Here is a 24,196-nt window from a genome sequence, read left to right on the forward strand (position 1 = left end):
GAAATTTAGAGAGCTTTCGACAGACGGACGGACAGATCGACTAAAAATGTCAGGACGTTCAAGGACATGTATACGTTCTCGGATCTTAGACCAACGTTTCGAGATATTATAAACAGAATGACGAAGTTATCCTACGGTGGAGGGTATAAAAATGCATATGTTAGGTTAGGTTAGATTTAAGAGGCAGTCTGCCATCAGACTCACTTAAACGTTTTCGTCCATTGTGATACCCCAGGAAGAGAAGAAGGAAGATGCCTTCTAGTTCCTATCGTTGAATCATCCAGATCGCTTTATAAAGCACAATAACTTGCGAATATTTACATCCGCTAAATCAGACAGGTTCTCAAAGAAATTAGAACCCAAAGTGGAACTCCTTCTGACTGTTAGTGCGGGACACACACACAGAAGATGTTCTATAGTCTATTCTTCTGCAATATCCTCACAGCTTCTGCAAAAGTCGTTGCTGGTAACCTTCAGTCTGTCAGCATGTTTTCCGAATAGACAGTGACCTGTCATGACAAACACAATTAGCCAATGACAGCAAAGCGGTAGACCTCCTCAAGTCTAGATTAGGCCACATAGTTTTGAAATGCTAACAGCCCCCTCTTTGCGACCATCTATCATTCGTTGTCCTTCGGGCCTGGTCCTGAAAACTTAGCTTAAACGCAGTTCCTAGTCTCTCAAGCTCGTCCGCTTTACAATTCCTTGGGATATATCTGTGGCCTGGCACCCAGAACAGGTGAATTTTAAACTGTTCAGCCATCTCGTTGAGACCTCTGCGACAGTCAAGGGCGGTTTTGTTTTCGGAAATAAGTTCTCCAGGGATTTAATGGCTGCCTGGCTGTCTGAGAAGATATTTATGACAATCGTCGTAATGACATTATATCTTAGCCATTACACCACTTCCCTGCTACTACAATCTCCGCTTGATACACACTGCAGTGGTCGGGTAACCTTTTCGGCATGACCAGTTTTAGATCTTTGAGTACACCCCAAAGCCCACCTGGTCGTTTAGTTTGGAACCATCCGTATAGAAATCTATGTACCATCTGTTACCAGGGATCCAATCCAATCGGTTCTATCCGGAATAGTGGTAAAGTAATTTTTATCTAAAAGCGGCTCAGGTAGGGTGTAATCCACATGCCGTAGCCGCCACATGACCAATGAGAAAGCTCCCTTAACCTCACGGCAGTGGTCGCTGCAATTTGGGTAGCCGCAATGTCCAGAGGCTTTAAATGAAGCATAAAAATCAGTGCATCAGATGTTGTCGTCAGTGCGGCTGTGATGCACAAACAGGCCATTCTTTGGATCCGGTTAAGTATTGAGCAGTAGGTGGACTGTTGAAGCGCCGTCCATTAGACCACAACACCATATAGCATTACAGGTCTGACAACAGCAGTATATACCCAATGCATGACACGCCGTCTAAGCCCCCAACTTTTGCCAATGGCTCTCTTTCAGTATAGGGCAAGGGTTTCCTTTCTTTCCTTTTCCAAAATATTGGATTTGAAGTTCAATTTCGTGTCCAGCAAAACTCCCAGGTATTTTGCGCTTTCTGTAAATGGAACATTCTCCCTAATCTACTTTCTAAGTTTCGTAACTATTAGCATAGTCAGCATTAGTCAGCTTTCCACCTCAGTACTTTGCGTGTGTATGTTTCTCTCTTTGTTCTAAAGATGTCGTGTTTAACGTAGCCTTGTGTACTCTGCCGGCCTTTTTTTTTCTTTAAGCTTCAACCACTACTGTTGTTCCTGGTAGGAGTTTTGTTCAATCTCCATTACAGAGCGTTCTTTTCCATTCAGTAAAGAGTTACTTGTAAATACCTGAATTCTAATCCGCTTTATTTTAATTTTTTTCCTCTTTCCTGCCAAACTTACATTGTAAAATATATTCCATAACCCCAGCAATTACACCATCCACTTTCCTTCCAGAACTAAACCCCCTCGGTATTTTCAATATTGTTAATGGCTATATTCTAAAGTGGAGGAGACAGTACAACTCCTTGAGGTGTTCCTCTGCTGGCCCATCTCTGTACATCCACAGATTATTGGTTAAACATTTGAAGATAAGATGGATATGATCAAATACATGGTGTGTTTTATTTGACAATCTGGCGAATTCGCTTGCTTATTGACAAATTAAATGTTCTTCCCGCTAAATGCTTCATATTTTCACCTTGAACAACACTAACACCTATACCAAAAAATCAAATAAAACAAGTAAAAGCGTGCTAAGTTCGGCCGGGCCGAATCTTATATACCCTCCACCATGGATCGCATATGTCGAGTTCTTTTCCCGGCATCTCTTCTTAGGCAAAAAAATGATATAAAAAAAGATTTGTTCTGCTATTAGAGCGATATCAAGATATGGTCCGGTTTGGACCACAATTAAATTATATGTTGGAGACCTGTGTAAAATGTCAGCCAATTCGAATAAGAATTGCGCCCTTTGTGGGCTCAAGAAGTTAAATAGAGAGATCGATTTATATGGGAGCTATATCAGGCTATAAACCGATTCAGACCATAATAAACACGTATGTTAATGGTCATGAGAGAATCCGTCGTACAAAATTTCAGGCAAATCGGATAATAATTGCGACCTCTAGAGGCTCAAGAAGTCAAGATCCCAGATCGGTTTATATGGCAGCTATATCAGGTTATGAACCGATTTGAACCATATTTAGCACAGTTGTTGGATATCATAACAAAATACTACGTGCCAAAATTCATTCAAATTGGATAAGAATTGCGCCCTCTAGAGGCTCAAGAAGTCAAGACCCAAGATCGGTTTATATGACAGCTATATCAGGTTATGGACCGATTTGAACCATACTTGGCACAGTTGTTGGATATCGTAACAAAACACGTCGTGCAAAATTTCATTCCAATCGGATAAGAATTGCGCACTCTAGAGGCTCAAGAAGTCAAGACCCAAGATCGGTTTATATGGCAGCTGTATCAGGTTATGGTCCGATTTGAACCATACTTGGCACAGTTGTTGGATGTCATAACAAAACACGTCGTGCAAAATTTCATTCCAATCAGATAAGAATTGCGCACTCTAGAGGCTCAAGAAGTCAAGACCCAAGATCGGTTTATATGGCAGCTATATCAGGTTATGGACCGATTTAAACCATACTTATCACAGTTGTTGGATGTCATAACAAAACACGTCGTGCAAAATTTCATCGCAATCGGATAAGAATTGCGCACTCTAGAGGCTCAAGAAGTCAAGACCCAAGATCGGTTTATATGGCAGCTATAACAAAACATGGACCGATATGGCCCATTTACAATACCAACCGACCTACACTAATAAGAAGTATTTGTGCAAAATTTCAAGCGGCTAGCTTTACTCCTTCGGAAGTTAGCGTGCTTTCGACAGACAGACGGACGGACGGACGGACGGACGGACGGACAGACGGACGGACATGGCTAGATCGACATAAAATTTCACGACGATCAAGAATATATATACTTTATGGGGTCTCAGACGAATATTTCGAGTAGTTACAAACAGAATGACGAAATTAGTATACCCCCCATCTTATGGTGGAGGGTATAAAAAAAATATTTGTTCTGCTATTAGAGCGATATCAAGATATGGTCCGGTTTGGACCACAATTAAATTATATGTTGGAGACCTGTGTAAAATGTCAGCCAATTCGAATAAGAATTGCGCCCTTTGTGGGCTCAAGAAGTTAAATAGAGAGATCGATTTATATGGGAGCTATATCAGGCTATAAACCGATTCAGACCATAATAAACACGTATGTTAATGGTCATGAGAGAATCCGTCGTACAAAATTTCAGGCAAATCGGATAATAATTGCGACCTCTAGAGGCTCAAGAAGTCAAGATCCCAGATCGGTTTATATGGCAGCTATATCAGGTTATGAACCGATTTGAACCATATTTAGCACAGTTGTTGGATATCATAACAAAATACTACGTGCCAAAATTCATTCAAATTGGATAAGAATTGCGCCCTCTAGAGGCTCAAGAAGTCAAGACCCAAGATCGGTTTATATGACAGCTATATCAGGTTATGGACCGATTTGAACCATACTTGGCACAGTTGTTGGATATCGTAACAAAACACGTCGTGCAAAATTTCATTCCAATCGGATAAGAATTGCGCATTCTAGAGGCTCAAGAAGTCAAGACCCAAGATCGGTTTATATGGCAGCTGTATCAGGTTATGGTCCGATTTGAACCATACTTGGCACAGTTGTTGGATGTCATAACAAAACACGTCGTGCAAAATTTCATTCCAATCAGATAAGAATTGCGCACTCTAGAGGCTCAAGAAGTCAAGACCCAAGATCGGTTTATATGGCAGCTATATCAGGTTATGGACCGATTTAAACCATACTTATCACAGTTGTTGGATGTCATAACAAAACACGTCGTGCAAAATTTCATCGCAATCGGATAAGAATTGCGCACTCTAGAGGCTCAAGAAGTCAAGACCCAAGATCGGTTTATATGGCAGCTATAACAAAACATGGACCGATATGGCCCATTTACAATACCAACCGACCTACACTAATAAGAAGTATTTGTGCAAAATTTCAAGCGGCTAGCTTTACTCCTTCGGAAGTTAGCGTGCTTTCGACAGACAGACGGACGGACGGACGGACGGACGGACGGACGGACAGACGGACGGACATGGCTAGATCGACATAAAATTTCACGACGATCAAGAATATATATACTTTATGGGGTCTCAGACGAATATTTCGAGTAGTTACAAACAGAATGACGAAATTAGTATACCCCCCATCTTATGGTGGAGGGTATAAAAACAAAACCAAAAAAATCGAGTCAATATACATACTACTTTTCTGACTAAAATAAGGCAGACATTAATTTTGCATACCTTTTGAAAAACTGAATAGAACCATGTAAGATTTTTATACCCTCCACCATAGGATGGGGTATACTAATTTCGTCATTCTGTTTGTAATTTCTCGAAATATTCCTTTGTTGATCGTCGTATCATTTAAAGTGGATCTTTATATAGATTAAAGCTAGCCGCTTGAAATTTTGCACGAATTCTTCTTATTAGTGTAGGCCGATTGGGATTGTAAATGGGCTACATCGGTCCATGTTTTGATACAGCTACCTTATAAAACGATCTTGAATCTTGACAAGAGGTCGCAATTATTATTCGATTTGGCTGAAATTTTGTACAATGACGTCTCTCTTGACCTTCAACGTTGCTATTGTGGTCTGATCGGTCTATAGGCTGATACAGCTCCCATAGAAACCGATCTCCCAATTTTACTTCTTAAGCCTCTAAAGGGTGTAATTTTTATTCAAATTGGCTGAAACTTTGCACAACGACATCTAATACTATGGTTTCCAACATTCAGTTCAATTATGGTCCGAATCGGGCGGTAACTTGTTTTGTCTAAAAAGATATAGCGGGAAAAGAACTCGACAAATGCGATATATGGTGGAGTGTATAAAAGTTTCGGCCCGGCCGAACTTAGCACGCTTTTACTTATATTCGATAGGACTTAAATGGTCGCTACCACCGACTTTAGGGGCAATGTATAAGCTTAGCACATGATCTAGGACATTAAATAAAGCACCGCACGCTAAATTTTATAAAGATCGAACCAAAATTGCGGCGTTTACAGCCTTAAGGCCATATCGGATGAAAAATATATATGAATGCTATATCTAAAACGGAAACGATGTTTATGAAATTTTGCAATCTTATTGGAACGTTAAATAAAACATCTCTTGCAAAATTTTGTAAAGATCGCCATATCAGCTGAAAAATGTATATGAAGGCTATATTTCAATCAGATCCGATTTTAATGAAATTTTGCACAAGTATTGAGACGTCAAATAAAAAAACTCGTATTAAATTTTGTAAGGATCGGACCAAAATTGCGGCTACTAGAGCCTTAAAAGACCGAATCGGATGAAATATAAATATGGGAGCTATATCAAAAACTGATCCGATTCTGATGAAATATAGCACAGATATTAGGACATCAAAAATGGCATCTCATGTCGAATTTGGTAAAGATCAGACCAAAAGTGTGGTTTCTCTAGACTTAATCAAATCCGATGAAAGATATATATGGCAGCAAGAATACAATCGTACTTAAAACGACTAAAAGAGGACGAACGTATCATATATATTCAATGACTAAACATTCAGGAAGGCAAAATTGTTAAGAATTTAAATAAAGTTGAAATTAAGATGTCTATTTATACCCTATACCACCACTGTGGTACAGGGTATTATAACTTTGTGCATTTGTTTACAACGCTAAGAAGGAGAAGAGTTAGACCCAATGATAAGTATACTGATCGGCTTTAAATCACTTCCCGATTTAGCTATGTCCGTTTGTCTGTCTGTCCGTCCGTCCGTCCGTCTTTCTTTCGAAAGCACGCTAACTTCCGAAGGAGTTAAGCTAGGCGCTTAAAATTCTTTTTATATGTGTAGGTCAGTTGGGATTGGAAATGGGCCAAATCGGTCCATGTTTTTATATAGCCGCTAGGAGGTGCAGTTATTATCTAAGTTGGCTGAAGTTTTGTACAACGGCTTCTCTCATGACCCTCAACATACATATGAAATATGGTCTGAATCGATACAGATACAGCTCCCATGTAAACCGATCTTCCGATTTTGCTTCTTGGACCATAACTTGATATAGCTCCAATAGCATAACAGTTCCTATTCATAATTTTTTGTTTGCCTAAAAAGAGATACCGCTCAAAGAACTCGACAAATGCTATTCATGGTGGAGGGTATATAAGATTCGGCTCGGCCGAACTTAGCACGCCATAGGATAGGGGGTATATTTATTTAGTCATTCCGCTTGCAACATATCGAAATACCATTTACGTCGTTAAATTCTATGGGGATACTACATGCTTCAAACATTGAGATATTGATCTAAAATGTGGCATACGTCTTTTTGCTGCAAGCTGGTTTAGGTCATTACGGGCCAAATCGGACAATATTTCGATTTAGCTGCCATATACACCGATCTGACGATTAAGAGTCTGAAACCCATAAAAGCTGTATTTATTATCTGACTTCGATAAAATATAAAACCGTGAGTTGTAAAAAAACACAATATTTTTAGAGACCAGACTTCATAAATGTTTAATAATGAAAATTATAAATAAAAAACAAAAATTTTATCTTTAGAAGAAATTTCATTGCACTTTGATCTTTTGAGAAAATTTCACTTAGGTCTTGCTTAAGAAATGGTTTTTTGGAGATTTCCCTAAAAAAAATTTCGATTGCAGGCTGCCTTTAGAAAATATTTTGTTGTAATTGTGTCCCTTAAAAAATTTATTGAAATTGCCTTAAAACAAAATTCATTGAGACTCCGTCTTTGAAAACTTTCTTTAAAATTGGACTCAAGAAAATTTTCCGTTTAAAAATTTAAATTGAAACTTCGTGTTAAAAAAAAAAAAATCATTTAAATTTCGTCTTTAGAAAAAATTTATGGTTGTAGAAAAAATTTCATTGAAACTTTTTGCCAACCCTGGTTTAAACAGCTCACGCACGTTTCGTGTTTTGTTTCTCTGTCAAACATTCTGTTTGGTCTATAATTTAACCATGAATCGTCTTACAAACGAACAAGGATTGCAAATTATTGAATTTTATTATCAAAATGCGCGCTCTGTTAAGAAAGTTCAAACCATGCTTCTTCCATTGACCGACCAAGCTCATTTTTGGCTCAATGGGTATGTAAATAAGCAGAATTGTCGATTTTGGAGTGAAGATCAGCCAACAGCATTGCAAGAGCTACCAATGCATCCAGAACAAGTAAAAGCGTGCTTAGTTTAGCCGGGCCGAATCTTTGGAATCCACCAACATGGATTCTGCTAAAAATGTATACAAACTTAATTTAGCTGAAGGGCATAATTTTATTCTACATACCATTATTAATACCATACCATTATAATTACCATTATTACGGTAATTTGTTAACCGATTCTCTCGAAATTTGGCAGGAAGGATTTTTTTATGCCTCTCGACATTACTGGTGAATTTCATGGAAATCGGTACAGATTTAGAGACAGCTCTCGTTTATATATGTCGCCCGATTTTCACTCCTAGAGCCATTGCAAGCGCATTTGTTGACCAATCTTCCCAAAACTTCGAACAACGCTTTTTTTGAAGTTCGGACGAGCATATATATGGGAGCTATATCCAAATCTGAACCAATTTTTTCCAATTTCAATAGGCTTCGTCCCTAGGTCGAAAACAAAACTTGTAACAAATTTTAAGACGATCGGATGAAAACTGCGACCTGTAGTTTGTACACAATTTAACATGGACAGACAGACACAGACAGACAGACAGACGGACATAGCTAAATCCAATTAGAAAGTGATTCTGAGTCGATCGGTATACTTATCAATGGGTCTATTTCTCTTCCTTTTGGGTGTTACAAGCAACTACACTAAGTTATAATACCCTGTACCATAGTAGTGGTGTAGGGTATAACTAGGTGTGTGTGTGTGTGTTTACCAATGTTTTTGCTAAATTAACCACGTTGCTTTCGTAGGAATTTCGTACTACGAAGGCAGACGACAAGAAAAATAGAACTCTATCTGAAGTAAAATGTACCCTAATACATGCATTGTACAGTGCGCATTCACTGAAATCCGAATCAAATTTTTCTTGCTGAAAGGCTTATTTGTTTCTTTTTCGAGACGAGCTGAACGATCGGAGATTTTCTTTGCAAATGGAAAGGGAAAGCGGCACACCAACCACTTGGGACTTTATGATTTCATTAAAAAATAACCATTATTTCACCTTAACCACACTAACTAGGAACAAGTAAAAGCGTGCTAAGTTCGGCCGGGCCGAATCCTTGGAACCCATCACCATGGATTCTTCTAAAATATTTATATACAAAATAAATTTAGTTGAAGGACATAATTTTATTCTACACATTCCATGGTGCTGGGCATAAAAAACATTTGGTTACGTTATTCTTCCATCGCTATCTTGTAGTAAATGAAATGGTAACACAACAAATAAGCAATTCAATTGCGACTGTATTTAAATGGATTCCTTTTCGTCATCAAAGCCTACATTTTTTAGAAATTTTATTTGTTCCTCTGTATTCTGAATTTTGCCCATCCGCAGATTCTCCCACTTAAAGCATGCCAGACAGTAGTGTCCACAAAACAAACAGTTTAACTGGCCAAGCTATGGAGTCAGGGAGTACGGCTGCAAAAACCTGTGCAAATAAAATGGAAAGCCAAACAAGGTTGGCCAGTAAATAGAGACAAACGTTCAATTTACGTGCACTTATTTTGTGCAAATTGCATGCGGTCATCCATGAATACCTCACCAGTTAGCAGACTCACAACTTTTAAAACACGAAAAGGACGAAGGCGGGAAATAGGCGGAGGTAAAAAAAGTATATATTTATATACATATATATCAATTCTTCTGTTCTGGGACTGGGACTAGGACTACACTGCAAGAGAGTTACACGCATAAATAAACACACCCAAAGAAATCATTGGTTGGAATTCGATTATAAGAACGAAGAACGAATAATGCAAAATTAATTTTTATTTGTTGGAACAACAGATTGGTTATTTCCATAGTTCAGTCGCTATCATACCTACGATTCTACAACAGTAAGAAAAGGCTAAATCGGGCGATTCCGACTACAAAAAAACCCTACACCTACCATTCTCTACACCTGTCCATCCCTCTGTCCGTTTGGGAAAATCACTATAGCATCTAATCGAATGAAGCAATTCGCTTGAAATTTTTACACTCAAGCCTCTTATCGATTTAGACCGTTAGGGATTGTTAATGAGACAGATAGTTCATGATCCCGATTTGACTTCTTGAGTCTCTAGAGTGCTTATACGATTTGGCTGAAATATTGCAAACCTGTTTATTGTATAGCCTCTATTCTTGTCAAGTATAGTCTCAATCGGTCCATAACCTTTTTTGCCTAGTATCTGTTTATAGGCATACAAAGGATAATGGATAAGAATTGCAATGCTATTGGAGCTATTTCAGGTTATGAACCGATTCAAGCAATACTTGACGTGGATGTTACAGACAATTGTAGATGATACTCGTATTGTGCAAAATTTCAACTACATCATGTTTTAAACCGATTGAGACCATACTTGACACATTTGTTAGCTGTCATTGTAAAGTCACTTTGCAAAATTTCAGCCAAATAGGTTAAGAATTGCATCCTGTGGAGGCTCCAAAATTAAAATTGGGAGATGGGTTTTTATCAGAGCTATATTTATTTATGGACCGATATGGCCCACTTACAGTCCCAACCAACCTATACTAATAGGAATTATTTGTGCAAAATTTCAAGAGCATAGCTTTACTCCTTCGAACATTATCGTGCCTTTCACCGACAGACAGCCGGACGGACATGGCTAGAATGAAGAATGTATATGTTAGTATACCCCCATCCTTTGCTGAAGAGTATAGAGGAAACGTGCAAAAACATTAACAAACGCTTTCCACAGAGGATGGTATAAAAGGACCAGTATGGACCGGACTTGTCATGTCTATTAGAAGTCATAAAAAATACGATGCTTGAAACATAATCAAGTCGGAGACAATTGCTCCCTTAAGGAGCTCGAGAAGTCAAGTCGGGCAATTGATTTATATGGCAGCTTTATCAGGTTATGGACCGATTTGGACCATACTTGGCACAGTTTTTAGACTTCAAAGCAACACATCTCTAGAGGCTCAAAATTTCAAGATCCGAGATAGATTTATATGGCAGCTATATCAAAATGTGAACCGATATGGCTCATTCACAATCTCAACCGACCTAAAGTCATAAGAAATATATGTGCAAAATTTCAAATACCTAGCTTTACTCATCGAAAGTTGGTTAGCTTTCGACAGACGGATGGACAGTTGGACATTGCTAAATAGCCATTAAATGTTTAGACGATTAAGAATTTATATTATTTGTTGTGTCTCAGATCAATATTTTTACAAACGGAATGACGAAACAAGTAAACTCTCACCCTATGGCGAAGGGTAAAAATGTGTATTTAAAAGATTTTTTTTTTTTTTGAACCGAACACTGATTTTGGTAATAAAATTCAATGATTTGCAAGCGTTGCTCGTTAGTAAGTCTATTCATGATGAAATGTCAAAGCATACTGAGCATCTTTCTCTTTGACACCATGTCTGAAATCCCACGTGATCTGTCAAATACTAATGCATGAAAATCCTAACCTCAAAAAAATCACCCTTTATATGCACCCAGAAAACAGATTTTTTGCTTCAACTAATTTTTTTGCTAACCGCAACTTTGCTGTTGTGACAACGAACTTTGGTTTTGAGGTTATTGTCTAGTTTATGTTATGCTACCAAAAATAAAAATTTCTGTGTAGTCGCTCCGGTGCTCCGCTTGCTTTTCATACCCACCACCATAGAATGGGGTATACTACTCTAGTCATTCCATTTGTAACATCTCGAAATATTCGTCTAAGACCCCATAAAGTATACATATTCTTGATCGTCTCGACGTTCTGTGTCGGTCTAGCCAATTCCATCCGTCCGTCCGTCTATTGAAATCACGATAGTGGTCGAACGCGTAGAGCTAGCTGATTGAAATTTTCCAAAGATACTTACTATTAATATAGGTCATCGGGTTCTAAATCTGTCTATAACCTGATATAGCTTCCATATAAACCGATATCACGATTTAACTTCTTCAGGCCTTACATACCGCAATTTTAACCCGATATGGCTTAAAACGTGCATGTAATTTTCTGTTATGACTTTTAACAACTGTACCAAGTACGGTCCAAATGGGTATATAACCTGATATAGCTCCCATATAAGCCGATCTCCCGATTGGATTTCTTGAGCACCTGGAAGCCGAAAATTTTGTCCGATTTGGTTGAAATTTTGCACGAAGCTTTTCGTTATGACTTCCAACAGTTGTACTAAGTACGTTCCAAATCGGTCTATAATGCCATATAAACCGATCTCCCGATTTAACTTCTTGAGCCATTGAAAGTCTCAATTATTAACAGATCTGACTGAAATTTTGCATGTCGTGTTTTGTTCCGATTTGCCACAACTGTACTAAGTACGGTTCAAATCGGTCAATAACCTGATATAGCTCCCATATAAATAAATCTCCCGATTTGACACCTTGAGCCCCTGGAAGCCGCAAATTGTTTCCGATTTGACTGCAATTTTGAACGTGTTGTTTCGTTGTGACTTCTCCCGATTTGAATTCTTGGGCCCTTACAAGCAGCAATTTTTGTCGAATTTGGTTGAAATTTAGCATGTAGTGTTCTGTAACGACTTCCTATTTTTTACGATAGCCTGCCGTCTATAGCTCAGATACAACATAATCAGACTCGTTGCCGTTGATGTAAAGTTAACAAAATTTCGTAGTTTCATGCACAAATTCAGGTGATCAAGCGTGTCGAAAGCTTTGGAGTAACCCAAAAGAACCAGAAAGCCAAATTTGTTCTCATCAATATTAGTTCTGAACGATTCAGCCACTTCAACCAATGCAGTAATGCAACTATGATCAGAACGGAAGCCGGACTGTCTTTCTGACAACAGGGACTCTTGGTGAAGATATACCAACATCTTTCCATTAAAGATTTTCTCGAGAACCTTAGAGAGATAGCATAGAAATGATATCGGCCTATAATCAATGTTGGATTTGGGAATGGCGATAATCTTTGCATGCTTCCAAATAATGGAATACACATTGGAGCTCAAAATTGTATTAAACAGGTACGTAAAGTACGGTAGGAGATATGGATGTAACATTCGTACAAATCTTGGATCAACTCCGTCCATACCAATTGCATTTGACTTAGTACGGACAAAACTCTCATAAACTTCCTCATGGTTGACACATCTCAACTCAAAAGGACTGCGGCCATCAAAAACGAAAGCCGGACCTTCATCATCATGCTTACGAAGGTCCTTACTCTTCGAATCTACTGCGCAATCAAAACTTGAAGAATAATGCTCCATTTTAGCCGCAATAATAAAACTGTTAACTTTCCTCATGGCTTCACGGAATTCTTCTTTTAGCTCTGGAGACTTGAAACTTTTCCATCTACTGTAATCCAAGTACCTTTCCCCGATAAGCGCCCTGATTCTTGAATAAAACCATGCCTTTATGTTGGCATGAGGCCCTTTTAATCCATATTAGAACTATTGCATCAAAGAGACGTAAAATGTTATCAGTCATTTGTTTTGTTATGACTTTCAACAACTGTGTCAAGTACGGTCCAAAGCGATATTCAACGAAATACAGCTCCCATATAAACCGATCCTCGATCTTGGCTTTTGAGCCTCTTAAGTGCGCAAGTTCTTGTGCTATGTTTGGTTCAATTGGATTTCGTCTTCAACCTGTTATAGCTCCCATATAAACCAATCTCCCATTTGCACTTCCCGAATAAGTTCATAGCTTTTTATATGTTACTCCAATGGTATAGAAATTCTTAACCATTGTTTGACTATAAAGAAATGTCGAGCAAAGAACTTGACAAATGCGATCCATGGTGGAGGGTATGTAACATTCCACCATAGGAAGATCCCTGATGTCATGTTTACAGGTTTTTGTACGTGTAAATCAGGATAAAAGATTTTTCTATCTTTACATTGATGTGCATTGCTAGTAGCAGAAAAACATTACATTTCTTGAGTGTATATTACCATCAAATTACATTAGTTACATTAGTTACATTCATGCATATATAATATAAATTTCCACCCACTTTCCTGCTATGCACTCACTTCAAGAGGAATCAACATAAGTTTAGGAACCTACTTCAGAACCATTACATGCAACACACGCTAACATACTTTGTTGTGAAAAAGAAATGTGTTTGTTACCATATCAGCCAGAAGTTATGGCGATGCAAGGAAAATATCAACTTACCTTCGTTCGACGTAATTGCCTCTTTCCTTTATACCAGGTAATGATAGCATTAGGACGGGAACCGGTTGATTCACATGTTACCTCATAGCGTCTATCGGCCACCATCGAGTTGGGCGGGTCAATTATTTTCACTTCCAGGGGTTTCACTGTGAATGAGAGGGAGAAATAGAATGTGTAATAAAATAAAGTAAGACAATATTCACAAGAAAGCTGTGGAACGCTTTGAAAATAGTATCGCACTGCTAGCTGCAAAACTTGATTTATTCCCTTAGGACATCGAGCAAATCGAAAGAGCTGAACTTAATTGCCAACACGTACATACACACCTAGCTCGAATATACATTTGAAGGCATTATATATGTTCACAGTTTTTTTTTTTTGGTTTCGTTTCCCTTTTCACATTCCAATTCTAAGCGCCACAAAAAATTTGCATGTGCTAAAAGTAGGAGTCAACTTGCTATTGAAAATAAACCTAGAATTGCCAGGTAACTTTCCCTCCCTTATTCCCATTGAAATTTAATTTTATGTATGCTAAATACCTCTGCAAGTCAATAGACAAATTGCCTCTTAGTTGTTGGCAAATTTATTATAGGTCTAGATGTCTGCTTGCATTTACAAAGGACTATTGCAATTCGGAGAGAGCATGCCACCTCATACACGCATACACTCGCAGGGAGACTTACAAGTTAACCACTGTATTCTGTAGCTATACAACATTCCTGTCACAAATTAAGGGACAGTTAAAGTGCAAATTACAGTTGGCTTTTATGGGGACTCTTGTTAGCTGGATAAACACCTAGTATGGAAACAAATCAAAGTATAAGGAGTGTGATGATGGAGTAGAAAGCAACGGTTAATACGCTGTGCGTCTAGTGCAATAATCAAAAGTCTTGTTTTCACAATGCTTAATATCTGGAGGTTTAAGTAGGTATTATGGGGAGTTTTTTTCTTAAATAGGGCCGAATGAAACACAAGTCGTTAATTAGCTCACTCATAATTAATGTGACCCTTTCAATTTGGCAATAAAGCGGGCAAAACGGGCGGAGCCGACTGTGTAATACCCTAAACCGCAGAGTCTACGTGCTACTATTAATATGTGGAACCTGTGTTGAAATCTCGTCAGACTTGTTAATTGTGGCCCATCTTTAATGAAAGATATCAATAGGAGCTATGTCTAAATTTGGACCGACTTTGATGGAATTTATCACATGTACTAGAACTTCAAATAAAACAGTTCCCGCTAAATTTTATAAAGATCGGGCCAAACCTGTGGCTTAAACGGCTATAGCCGATGAAAGATTTGTATGAGTGCTATATTTAAATCTAAGCCAATTTTTATGAAATTTTTTCAGTCAAAATTTTAGGGAAATTTTATCGAAGTTTTGTTTTTAGAAAAAATGTTATGGATGTGTTGCCCTTAAAGAATCTTTGACTAATTTTTTTTTTCACAAATATGGAACCACTAAGGAAAGACAAAAGTAGGGCGGCGCCGACTATATAATACCCTACACCAACGAGTCTACGTACATACTACTTTTAATGCATGAAACCTATGTTGAAATTTAGCCAGACTTTAATTTTGTATAGCTATTGAAATTTTGAATAGAACCTTGATTTTTGAATAGAACCTTGATTTTCTTACGATAGGACCTAAATTGTGGCTACTACAGCCTTAAAGGCCCATATCGGATGAAAGATATATATGGGAGCTATATCTAAATCTATAGCAACTTTGATAAAATTTACCACACGCACAAGGTCGTCAAATAAAACACCTAAAAAAGGTCGGACCAAAACTGTGGCTGCTACAGCCTTTAAAGGCCATATCGGATGATATATATATATGGGAGGTATGACTAATTTTAACCGATTTTTATGAAATCACGTATTGGGGCGTTAAATACAACGTCTCATGCTTAATTTTATAAAGAACGAACGAAAATTGTGGCTACTACATACTTAAAAGCCCATATCGGATGAAAGATATATATGGGAGCTCATGCAAATTTTGTAAAAATCGGACTAAAATTGTGATACTATAGCCTTAGAAGGCTATACCGGATGAAAGATATATATGAGAGCTATATCTGAACCAGGTCTGATTTTAATGAAATTTTGCACACGTATTGAAACGTCAAATAAAGCGTCTCGAGCTAAGTATTGTAAAGATCGGACCAAAATTTTGGTTACTACAACCTTAAATGACCATATTGAATGAAAGATATAAATGGGAGCTATATATACATCTGAATCAATTTTGAAATTTTGCATACGGCATTGGGACGTCAAAAAAAATATCACATGCAAAACTTTTTAAAGATTGGACCAAAACTGTTGCTTCTAAAGCCATATCGGCTGAAAGATATATATGGGAGCTATATCTATTGGGACCAGAGAACTGTATTAGACTCAATATTTGGAACTCAAAAGTCACTTATGAAAAACATGCCACTTAAAAAGTATGCTATAACTTAATTTTTTAGTTAGTTGCCCAAAAAGTAATTGCGGATTTTTTAAAAGAAAATAAATGCATTTGTAATAAAACTTAGAATGAACTTTAATCAAATATACTTTTTTTACACTTTTTTTTTCTAAAGCAAGCTAAAAGTAACAGCTGATAAATCACAGAAGAAAGAAAGCAATTACAGAGTCACAAGCTGTGAAAAAATTTGTCAACGCCGACTATATGAAAAATCCGCAATAACTTTTTGGGCAACCCAATACAACTTATTATAGTATGCCACCTAAGAATTAAGTTATAACTTGATTTGTAAGTTATATGTACATACTTTTGTGATGGCATGCGAAACAAACTGTAAGTATCTATTGAGTGTTTATTGTAAGTATCTAAGCCCAGAAAAAAATTGATACCAAATGTGTTCATTTCAGCACCATACGGTTTTGATAGTAAGCAACACCGTATGGTACAAAAACAATATCGGATGGTATTGATAAAACATAAAATGATTAGTATCGTTTGGTACTAGCTTATTACCGAACTGGTATTAGTTTTAATACCATTCTGTTATTGGTTTTAGCACCAGACCGTTATTGGTTTTAGTACCAAACTGTTATTGATTATTCCATGACCTAAAGATAAAAAAAACATTGAAAATAATTTTATTCTACTTTTATTTATATTATTTATATAAATAATAAGAAAAAAACATGTAAAAAGGCGTTATGTTCGGCCGGGCCGAACTTTGGATACCCACCACCTCGGGTATATATGTAAACCACCTTTCATCAAAATCCGGTGAAAATTGCATACTTTATGTCCCATAGCAGTTATAACGAAATATGATCCGATTTGGACCAAATAAAAATAAGTACAAGTCACTGTTCAATTGTGTATAAAAAAATATTGGTCTTTTTAGTAGCTATATCCAAAAATAAACCGATCTGAACCATATACAACATGGATATCGAAAAGCCTAGCATAAGTCAATATGTCAAATTTCATTTAAATCGGATTATAAATGCGCCTTTTTTGGGGTCAACACTTTAAATCGAGATGTAGGTCTATATGGCAGCTATATCCAAATCTTGATCGATCTAGACCAAATTGCAGAAATATGTGTAAGGGCTTAACTTAACTCTCTGTCCCAAATTTCTGCAACATCGGAAAATAAATGCGCCTTTTATGGGCCCAAAACATTAAATCGAGAGATCGGTCTATATGGCAGCTATATCCAAATCTGGACCGATCTGAGTGAAATAGAAAAAGGATGTCGCAGGGCCTAACACAACTCACTGTCCCAAATTGGGGCGATAGCGGACAATAAATGCGCTTTTATGGCCCCAAAACCTAAAACCGAGAGGTCGGTCTATATGGCAGCTATATCCAAATCTGGACCGATACGTGCCATAATGCAGAAGTATGTCAAGTGGCTTAACTGTACTCACTGTCCCAAATTTCAGCAAAATCGGATAATAAATGTGGCTTTTATGGGCCTAAGACCCTAAATCGGAGGATCGGTCTATATGGCAGCTATATCCAAATCGAGACGGATCTGAGCCAAAATGACGAAGGATGTCGAAGGGCCCGACACAACTCACTGTCCCAAATTTCAGCAAAATCGGTTAATAAATGTGGCTTTTATGGGCCTAAGACCTTAAATCGGAGCATCGCTCTATACGGACAGACGGACGGACATGTCTAGATCGTCTTAGATTTTTACGCTGATCAAGAATATATGCACTTTATAGGGTCGGAAATGGATATTTCGATGTGTTGCAAACGGAATGACAAAATGAATATACCTCCGTTCTTCGGTGGTGGGTATAATAATGTTTAACCGTGACCAACCTCAATTTTTTGTATTTAGCAATTGATTCCAAATCCATTTATTCCCAGAAGTGGCTTTTCTATGAATACACCATCACAGCTTCGTTCACACAGGAGACTATCATGTTTTTGATGTATAATGTTCTTAGAATTTGTACTTTTCAATTTTCACATTTTTTGTGTATTTGAACATGTTTGTACGCACTCAACTTGTATTAAAACATTTTATTTATTTGTTTAACAAATATTTTATAATGGCGTCAATGTTTTAAGTACAAGGCTAAACACCACTTTTGGTGCGATGAAAATAATACAAATGTGACGCCGTCAATTCTTAATAGCCTCCTTTGTCTGGTATTGAATTGATACCAAATGGTATAAAAAGACTTCCCCAATGACCCAAACAAAATAATACCAGGAGGTATTGGTTGAGCTATATCTATATCTGAAGCGAAATTAATGAAATTTTGCACACCTATTGGAACGTCAAATCAAAACATCTCATGCAAATTTTTGTTACAATCGGAACAAAACTGTGGCAATTGCCGCCTACAAAGGTCATATTGGATTAAAGATATAAATGGAAGTTATATTTAAACCTGATCGGATCCAATCAAATCCAAAATCAATAGCAAAAAAAATTACTTGTGCAAAATTTCATGAATGTTTGAAAACAAATGAGATCTGTTCCTTGATCTCAAGAATACATGGACAGACGGACACAACCAAATGACCCATTTGCTTCCCGTCTTATAAGGTCTTGTCGAAAATCCGTAATTTTTATAATTCAAAAATCAAATAAACATTTTTTTCAAAAATTCTATGGATTGAGATTTCTGGAACTTGTTTTAGAGTCTTGTTGCATTTGATAGTTTCTATATTAAAAAAATATATTTTAGGCGATAAGCCTACTACTTTTGACAGTAGGTGCGGTTTTATGTTAAAGTCATTTATATCCAACTTTCTTCGCTAAATGGTCGTAAAATATAAACAAAATATTTTTTTTTGTTATAAAAGCATAGTGGCTCAATTAATAAAAATATATTTTTTTTTTTAATTTAAAAAAAAAATTAAAAAAAGAAAAATGTTAACACTATTTTTAAAACTTTAAGTGCTCGGAGTCCGGTCGAGCAGCTCAGCTTTAAAATACATAGTGGTATATAATGTAGGACTTAGTGCACAATTTCCTATTTTCCGTTCGTGTTTAAGATCCCATTTGGACTAAGATAACTCCTTATGTCTTATTTTGCACTATTTAGTACCTTAATTAATACCAAATTTCATGATTCTACTTTAGCCGCTTGGGCTGGACCGTGATCACTCGGTCGTCAGTCAGTCAAACAGGTAATAAGTTATTTAACAAACGCCTTATTAAAATACCCAAATACTCGTACAATATCAAAAAATCCTATATCGCAAAATTTCGCATTATTAGGTAATTGTCCCGCCCTAAAGCTCTCATTTAAACCGATCTCTACAACCAGCTTAGCTGCCATATAGTCCAATCTCTTGATTTTTCAAAATATAAAGAAATCATGGGAACTTTTTAATATGACCTTCCATTATCCTTTTTAATTGACAAATTCGATGTACGGCGGATGTATAGTATTTACACCCGCGTCGATAGTAAGACACTTTTATTTGTTTTATTTCATGCCCTTTCATACTTACAATGCATATCCAAGATGAAACTCTTCTCTTTGGGCTTGTCTAATTCAGTATTCATTGCTTGGCATGTGAAGACCGAATTTAGATCCGTTCGTTGAACCGATGGCCACAGCAAACGATTTTCGATTACATCCCCGGAATAATGCTCATATTGATTGTCCACCAGTAGACCATTTACTAGCCACCGTACTTGTGGTTGTGGACGTCCTTTTTGTTTAGCATGTGTGGTGAAGTTTAGTGTGTGGTGGTGGTGTGGGATTTCGTACGAGGGTTTCACATTTAGCCGTTTGCAGTGGAAATTTCAGGAGTAGTATGTTTGGACAAGTATCGACCAAAAAAAGGGTTTTCATGGTTGACCACAGCATCCAAATACAGAAGCATCCAGCCAGCAGCAGACATTATCGCATTAGGAAAGAGACATGAAAAGAAAAAAGAAAAATTGAAAAATGAGAGGAAACACGAAATCACTTTTATTCGTCAGCAAACCGTATCAAAGAAAGGAGGAAATCAATGCAGAGAAATGACCAAAAGTATTAATGCCTCACTAACAACAGCAAAAAAGTGTTGGGAGTCTATTTAAAAAGTAGATTTAGGTAGGTATCTGCCAATGCATTGGGTTTTAAATTTGGGAATGTATGAGGGTTTACAAAGAAATCGTGAGTTCATGAATTCTGCTATGGAACTATTTTAACAATATATATGAACTGAAAACCAAAAGCAACTTATACCAGCAGATTTCAATGATGTGCTCCATTACTTTTGTTTTTTCTACTCACTACCGTAGGATGGGGGTATACTAATGTAGTCATTCGTAGTTTGTAACACCTCGAAATACTGATCGGCGACCCCATATTTCAGCCAGGAATCCACAAAGCTATCTAAAAGAAAGCACCTCGGGGAAGCATTACTTCGTTAGCATGAAGAAGTGGAGCAAGCACTTTGAGAACAGAATCGCAGAAGGACTCTAGACTGTGTTAGATGAGTTCAACCTGTAGACATCAATTGGTATGATAGTTGCCGATTCAACAAGAGTGAATACTGACAAAAAGATAGTTCGACTGCTGCAAAGTTCAACAATTGCCAGCATCATATGCTGGATCGCGTTCTTGGCGTTTTCATAGACGATTAGCTCCATGGGTCGACTAAATCACTAAACAACAAGCACTTCTTTGAGAAAGATTTAAAGACCAACTGTGACAATTGCAAGCAGCCTTCAGCAATGGTAAAACTGAAATTAAGGAAGCTGGGGATTGGAGGCTGGAGAGATGACATGAAGTTTCTCTTCCACCTCACTCGTGTCTTCCGTCACTTCACTGAGAGGAGTGGGATCCCCTTGTAAAGTTCAAGCATATCCGCAATACACGCTTGAAATTTCGTACCATTCTAGCTCTTCCTGCGACTATTCTGATGCCTGAATCCTGGTACAGGTTGCGTAAAATCTGTTATTTAATTTCTCATGCACAGGCTGATCATTGGTTGAGTAGTTAATTGCTTCGCACTAAGGATTTCAAAGAACTGTCAGAAGCTCTGATCGACTGCCAAAAAGCTTGAAGACCCACTTGAAAAAGATGCGAACAAAGTTATGCAAGACTTATATAACTCCATGCCCAAACTGAAACGTTACTAGACGACATGGAAGTGAGAGCAGAAACAACGGAGGACATGTCGAGGCTTTTGATGAAAACGCATTTTCAACAGTATATGACAGGACTCACGGAGACACCAGAGTCTTGGAATAATGAGGTTGATCGAAGGCTTATCATAAGGGAATTTAAGGTCAAGGAAGCCTTGAGGAGCTTCAAACCATTTAAGTCTCCCGGACCTGATGGGATATTATTTTCGGCGTTACTACAAAAGAAGGCCGACTATCTGGCGCCTCATTTGGCCTATATTCTCACTGCGTGCCTAGGACCTGCATGGCTGGTTAGGTTTAAGTGGCAGTCTGCCCCCAGACTCACTTAGACGTTTTCGTCCATTGTGATACCACAGGTACAGAAGAAGGAAGATGTCTTCTAGTTCCTACCGTTGAACCATCTAGGTCGAACCTAAAGCGGAACTCCTTCTAACTGACAGTGCAGGACTCACACACAGAAAGTGTTCTATAGTCTCTTCTTCTTCGACGTCCTCACAGCTTCTGCAAAAGTCGTTGCTGGCAACCTTTAGTCTGTCCTGTCTGACCTGTTATGACGGACACATTTAAGTCCCATATTGATATGTACTTCTAATGTGTATGTTCGGGGGAGTTTATGCGGTTGGGCGACCCCTCGGATATTTGATCCCAATTTTTAATGCAATATTCGAATTCTACTCTCAAATACCTTCCATTTGATACCCATAGTGACCCTGTCGGTCCCCTTTTCATTTTAAGTGGTGTTTTTGGGGTAACGGGGAGGGTTTGCCCCCTTCTAATATTGACAAATTATAAAGCCTATTCCTCCTTCAAGACCCTGTTAGTAATCTACTCCCTAATACCTATCGTTTGGGACTCGAATTGTCATGATCGTCCAATAAGCTTATTATAGGGGGTTTTGGGGTTGGTGCGGCCCCCCAGTTACTTGGACCACATTTTTATACCCTCCACCATAGGATTGGGGGTATACTAATTTCGTCATTCTGTTTGTAACTACTCGAAATATTCGTCTGAGACCCCATTAAATATATATATCCTTGATCGTCTCGACATTTTATTTCGATTTAGCCATGTCCGTCCGTCTTTTTGTCCGTCTGTCCGTCCGTCCGTCTGTCCATCCGTCTGTCTGTCGAATGCACGCTAACTTCCGAAGGAGTAAAGCTAGCCGCTTGAAATTTTGCACAAATACTTCTCATTAGTGTAGGTCGGTTGGAATTGTAAATGAGCCATATCGGTCCATGTTTTGATATAGCTGCCATATAAACTGATCTTGGGTCTTGACTTCTTGAGCCTCTAGAGTGTGCAATTCTTGTCCGATTGGAATGAATTTTGCACGACGTGTTTTGTTATGATATCCAACAACTGTGCCAAGTATGGTTCAAATCGGTTCATAACCTGATATAGCTGTCATATAAACAGATCTGGGATCTTGACTTCTTGAGCCTGTAGAGGTCGCAATTATTATCCGATTTGGCTGAAATTTTGCATGACGTATTTTATACTTACTTTCAACAACTGTGTCAAATAAGGTTCAAATCGATTCATAACCTGATATAGCTGCCATATAAACCGATCAGGGATCTAGACTTCTTGAGCCTCTAGAGGTCGCAATTATTATCCGAAAATTTTATACGACGGATCCTCTCATGACCATCAACGAACGTGTTTGTTATGGTCTGAATCGGTCTATAGCCCGATAGAGCTCCCATATAAATCGTTCTCTCTATTTTACTTCTTATTACTCCTGAATACCCTTCGTTTCAGTAGTTCGGGAGTTATCAGAAGTTATCACCTGTTGTGGTCGTGTTATCAAAGCGCTCCGTTCGTATACAAAATACAATATAAACATAACATACCATCACCATTAAAAGTAGTGCAAAAAATTCCTTACACTCCTGGGTAGTGCATCGATTATTATCTCTTCTCGGGAATTGTCGGGTGTGCACACAAACGGCAAAACATTTTGCAAAAGAAAAACACACTTGGATGCAAAAGAAACTCACCACTAGTGAAAAAACTCAAAATTACGATTAAAAAACAAACTATATCTGTCCCTTGTGATAAGAAATAAAACAACAGCAGCTGATCTTGTTTCTCAGTCTGACAGTCAAATGGTGTTGCCAGACTTAGTTCAAACAACTGTGGTGGTGTTCATGACTTTAAAGAAAATATACATATAGTCACCCTGTTATTAACGGTTTAAAATTTAAAATGAGTTTTAATAACCCGCCTCCTGGCGGAGGAACGCCTTTACGAGGTAATAGAATACAGATTATTCAGAATGAAAACACTATGTTAAAGCAGCAAATTCATGAAATGCAGCATTCTATTGATAACATTCTTGCTGAACTACAACATTTGAAGCACGAAAACATTGCCCTTAAAGAACAATTGCATTCCAATAACGATTTTCAACATGAAAGATATAGTGATAGCGCTTCCATGGTTGATGAAAACATCGTAAACTATGATCAAAACTCCGAAGAGGAGCCGCATCAATGAAATAGAATATTTTCTCAACGACCACAAAATTGATATATTATTAATCTCAGAAAGCCATCTGACTAGACATACACATGTCAGTGTCAAAGGGTACATGATTTATAATGCAGTTCATCCTTCCCAAAGACCGAGAGGAGGAGCCTCAATAATAATCAAAAATAATATTGAACACCAAGAAGAAGAGAAA

General features: G+C 37.7%; 1 protein-coding gene across 2 annotated transcripts in view; it reads right to left on the reverse strand.

Moving 5' to 3' along the window:
* Nucleotides 1-24,196, reverse strand: part of LOC106090264 (neural cell adhesion molecule 1) — a 782,082-nt gene that overhangs the window by 282,107 nt on the left and 475,779 nt on the right. For both annotated transcript variants that reach the window (XR_009397497.1, XM_059364284.1), the window contains exons 6-7: nt 19,881-20,084; nt 13,922-14,067 (exon numbers count right to left, since the gene is read on the reverse strand). Coding sequence is in view for 1 of the 2 variants with exons in the window: in XM_059364284.1 (XP_059220267.1) it covers nt 13,922-14,067; nt 19,881-20,084 (350 nt within the window). In the remaining variant the exon portion in view is untranslated. The remainder of the gene's footprint in view (nt 1-13,921; nt 14,068-19,880; nt 20,085-24,196) is intronic.

Source organism: Stomoxys calcitrans, chromosome 3 (genome assembly GCF_963082655.1).
Source record: "Stomoxys calcitrans chromosome 3, idStoCalc2.1, whole genome shotgun sequence".
In the NCBI taxonomy this organism is placed as follows: Eukaryota; Metazoa; Arthropoda; class Insecta; order Diptera; family Muscidae; genus Stomoxys; species Stomoxys calcitrans.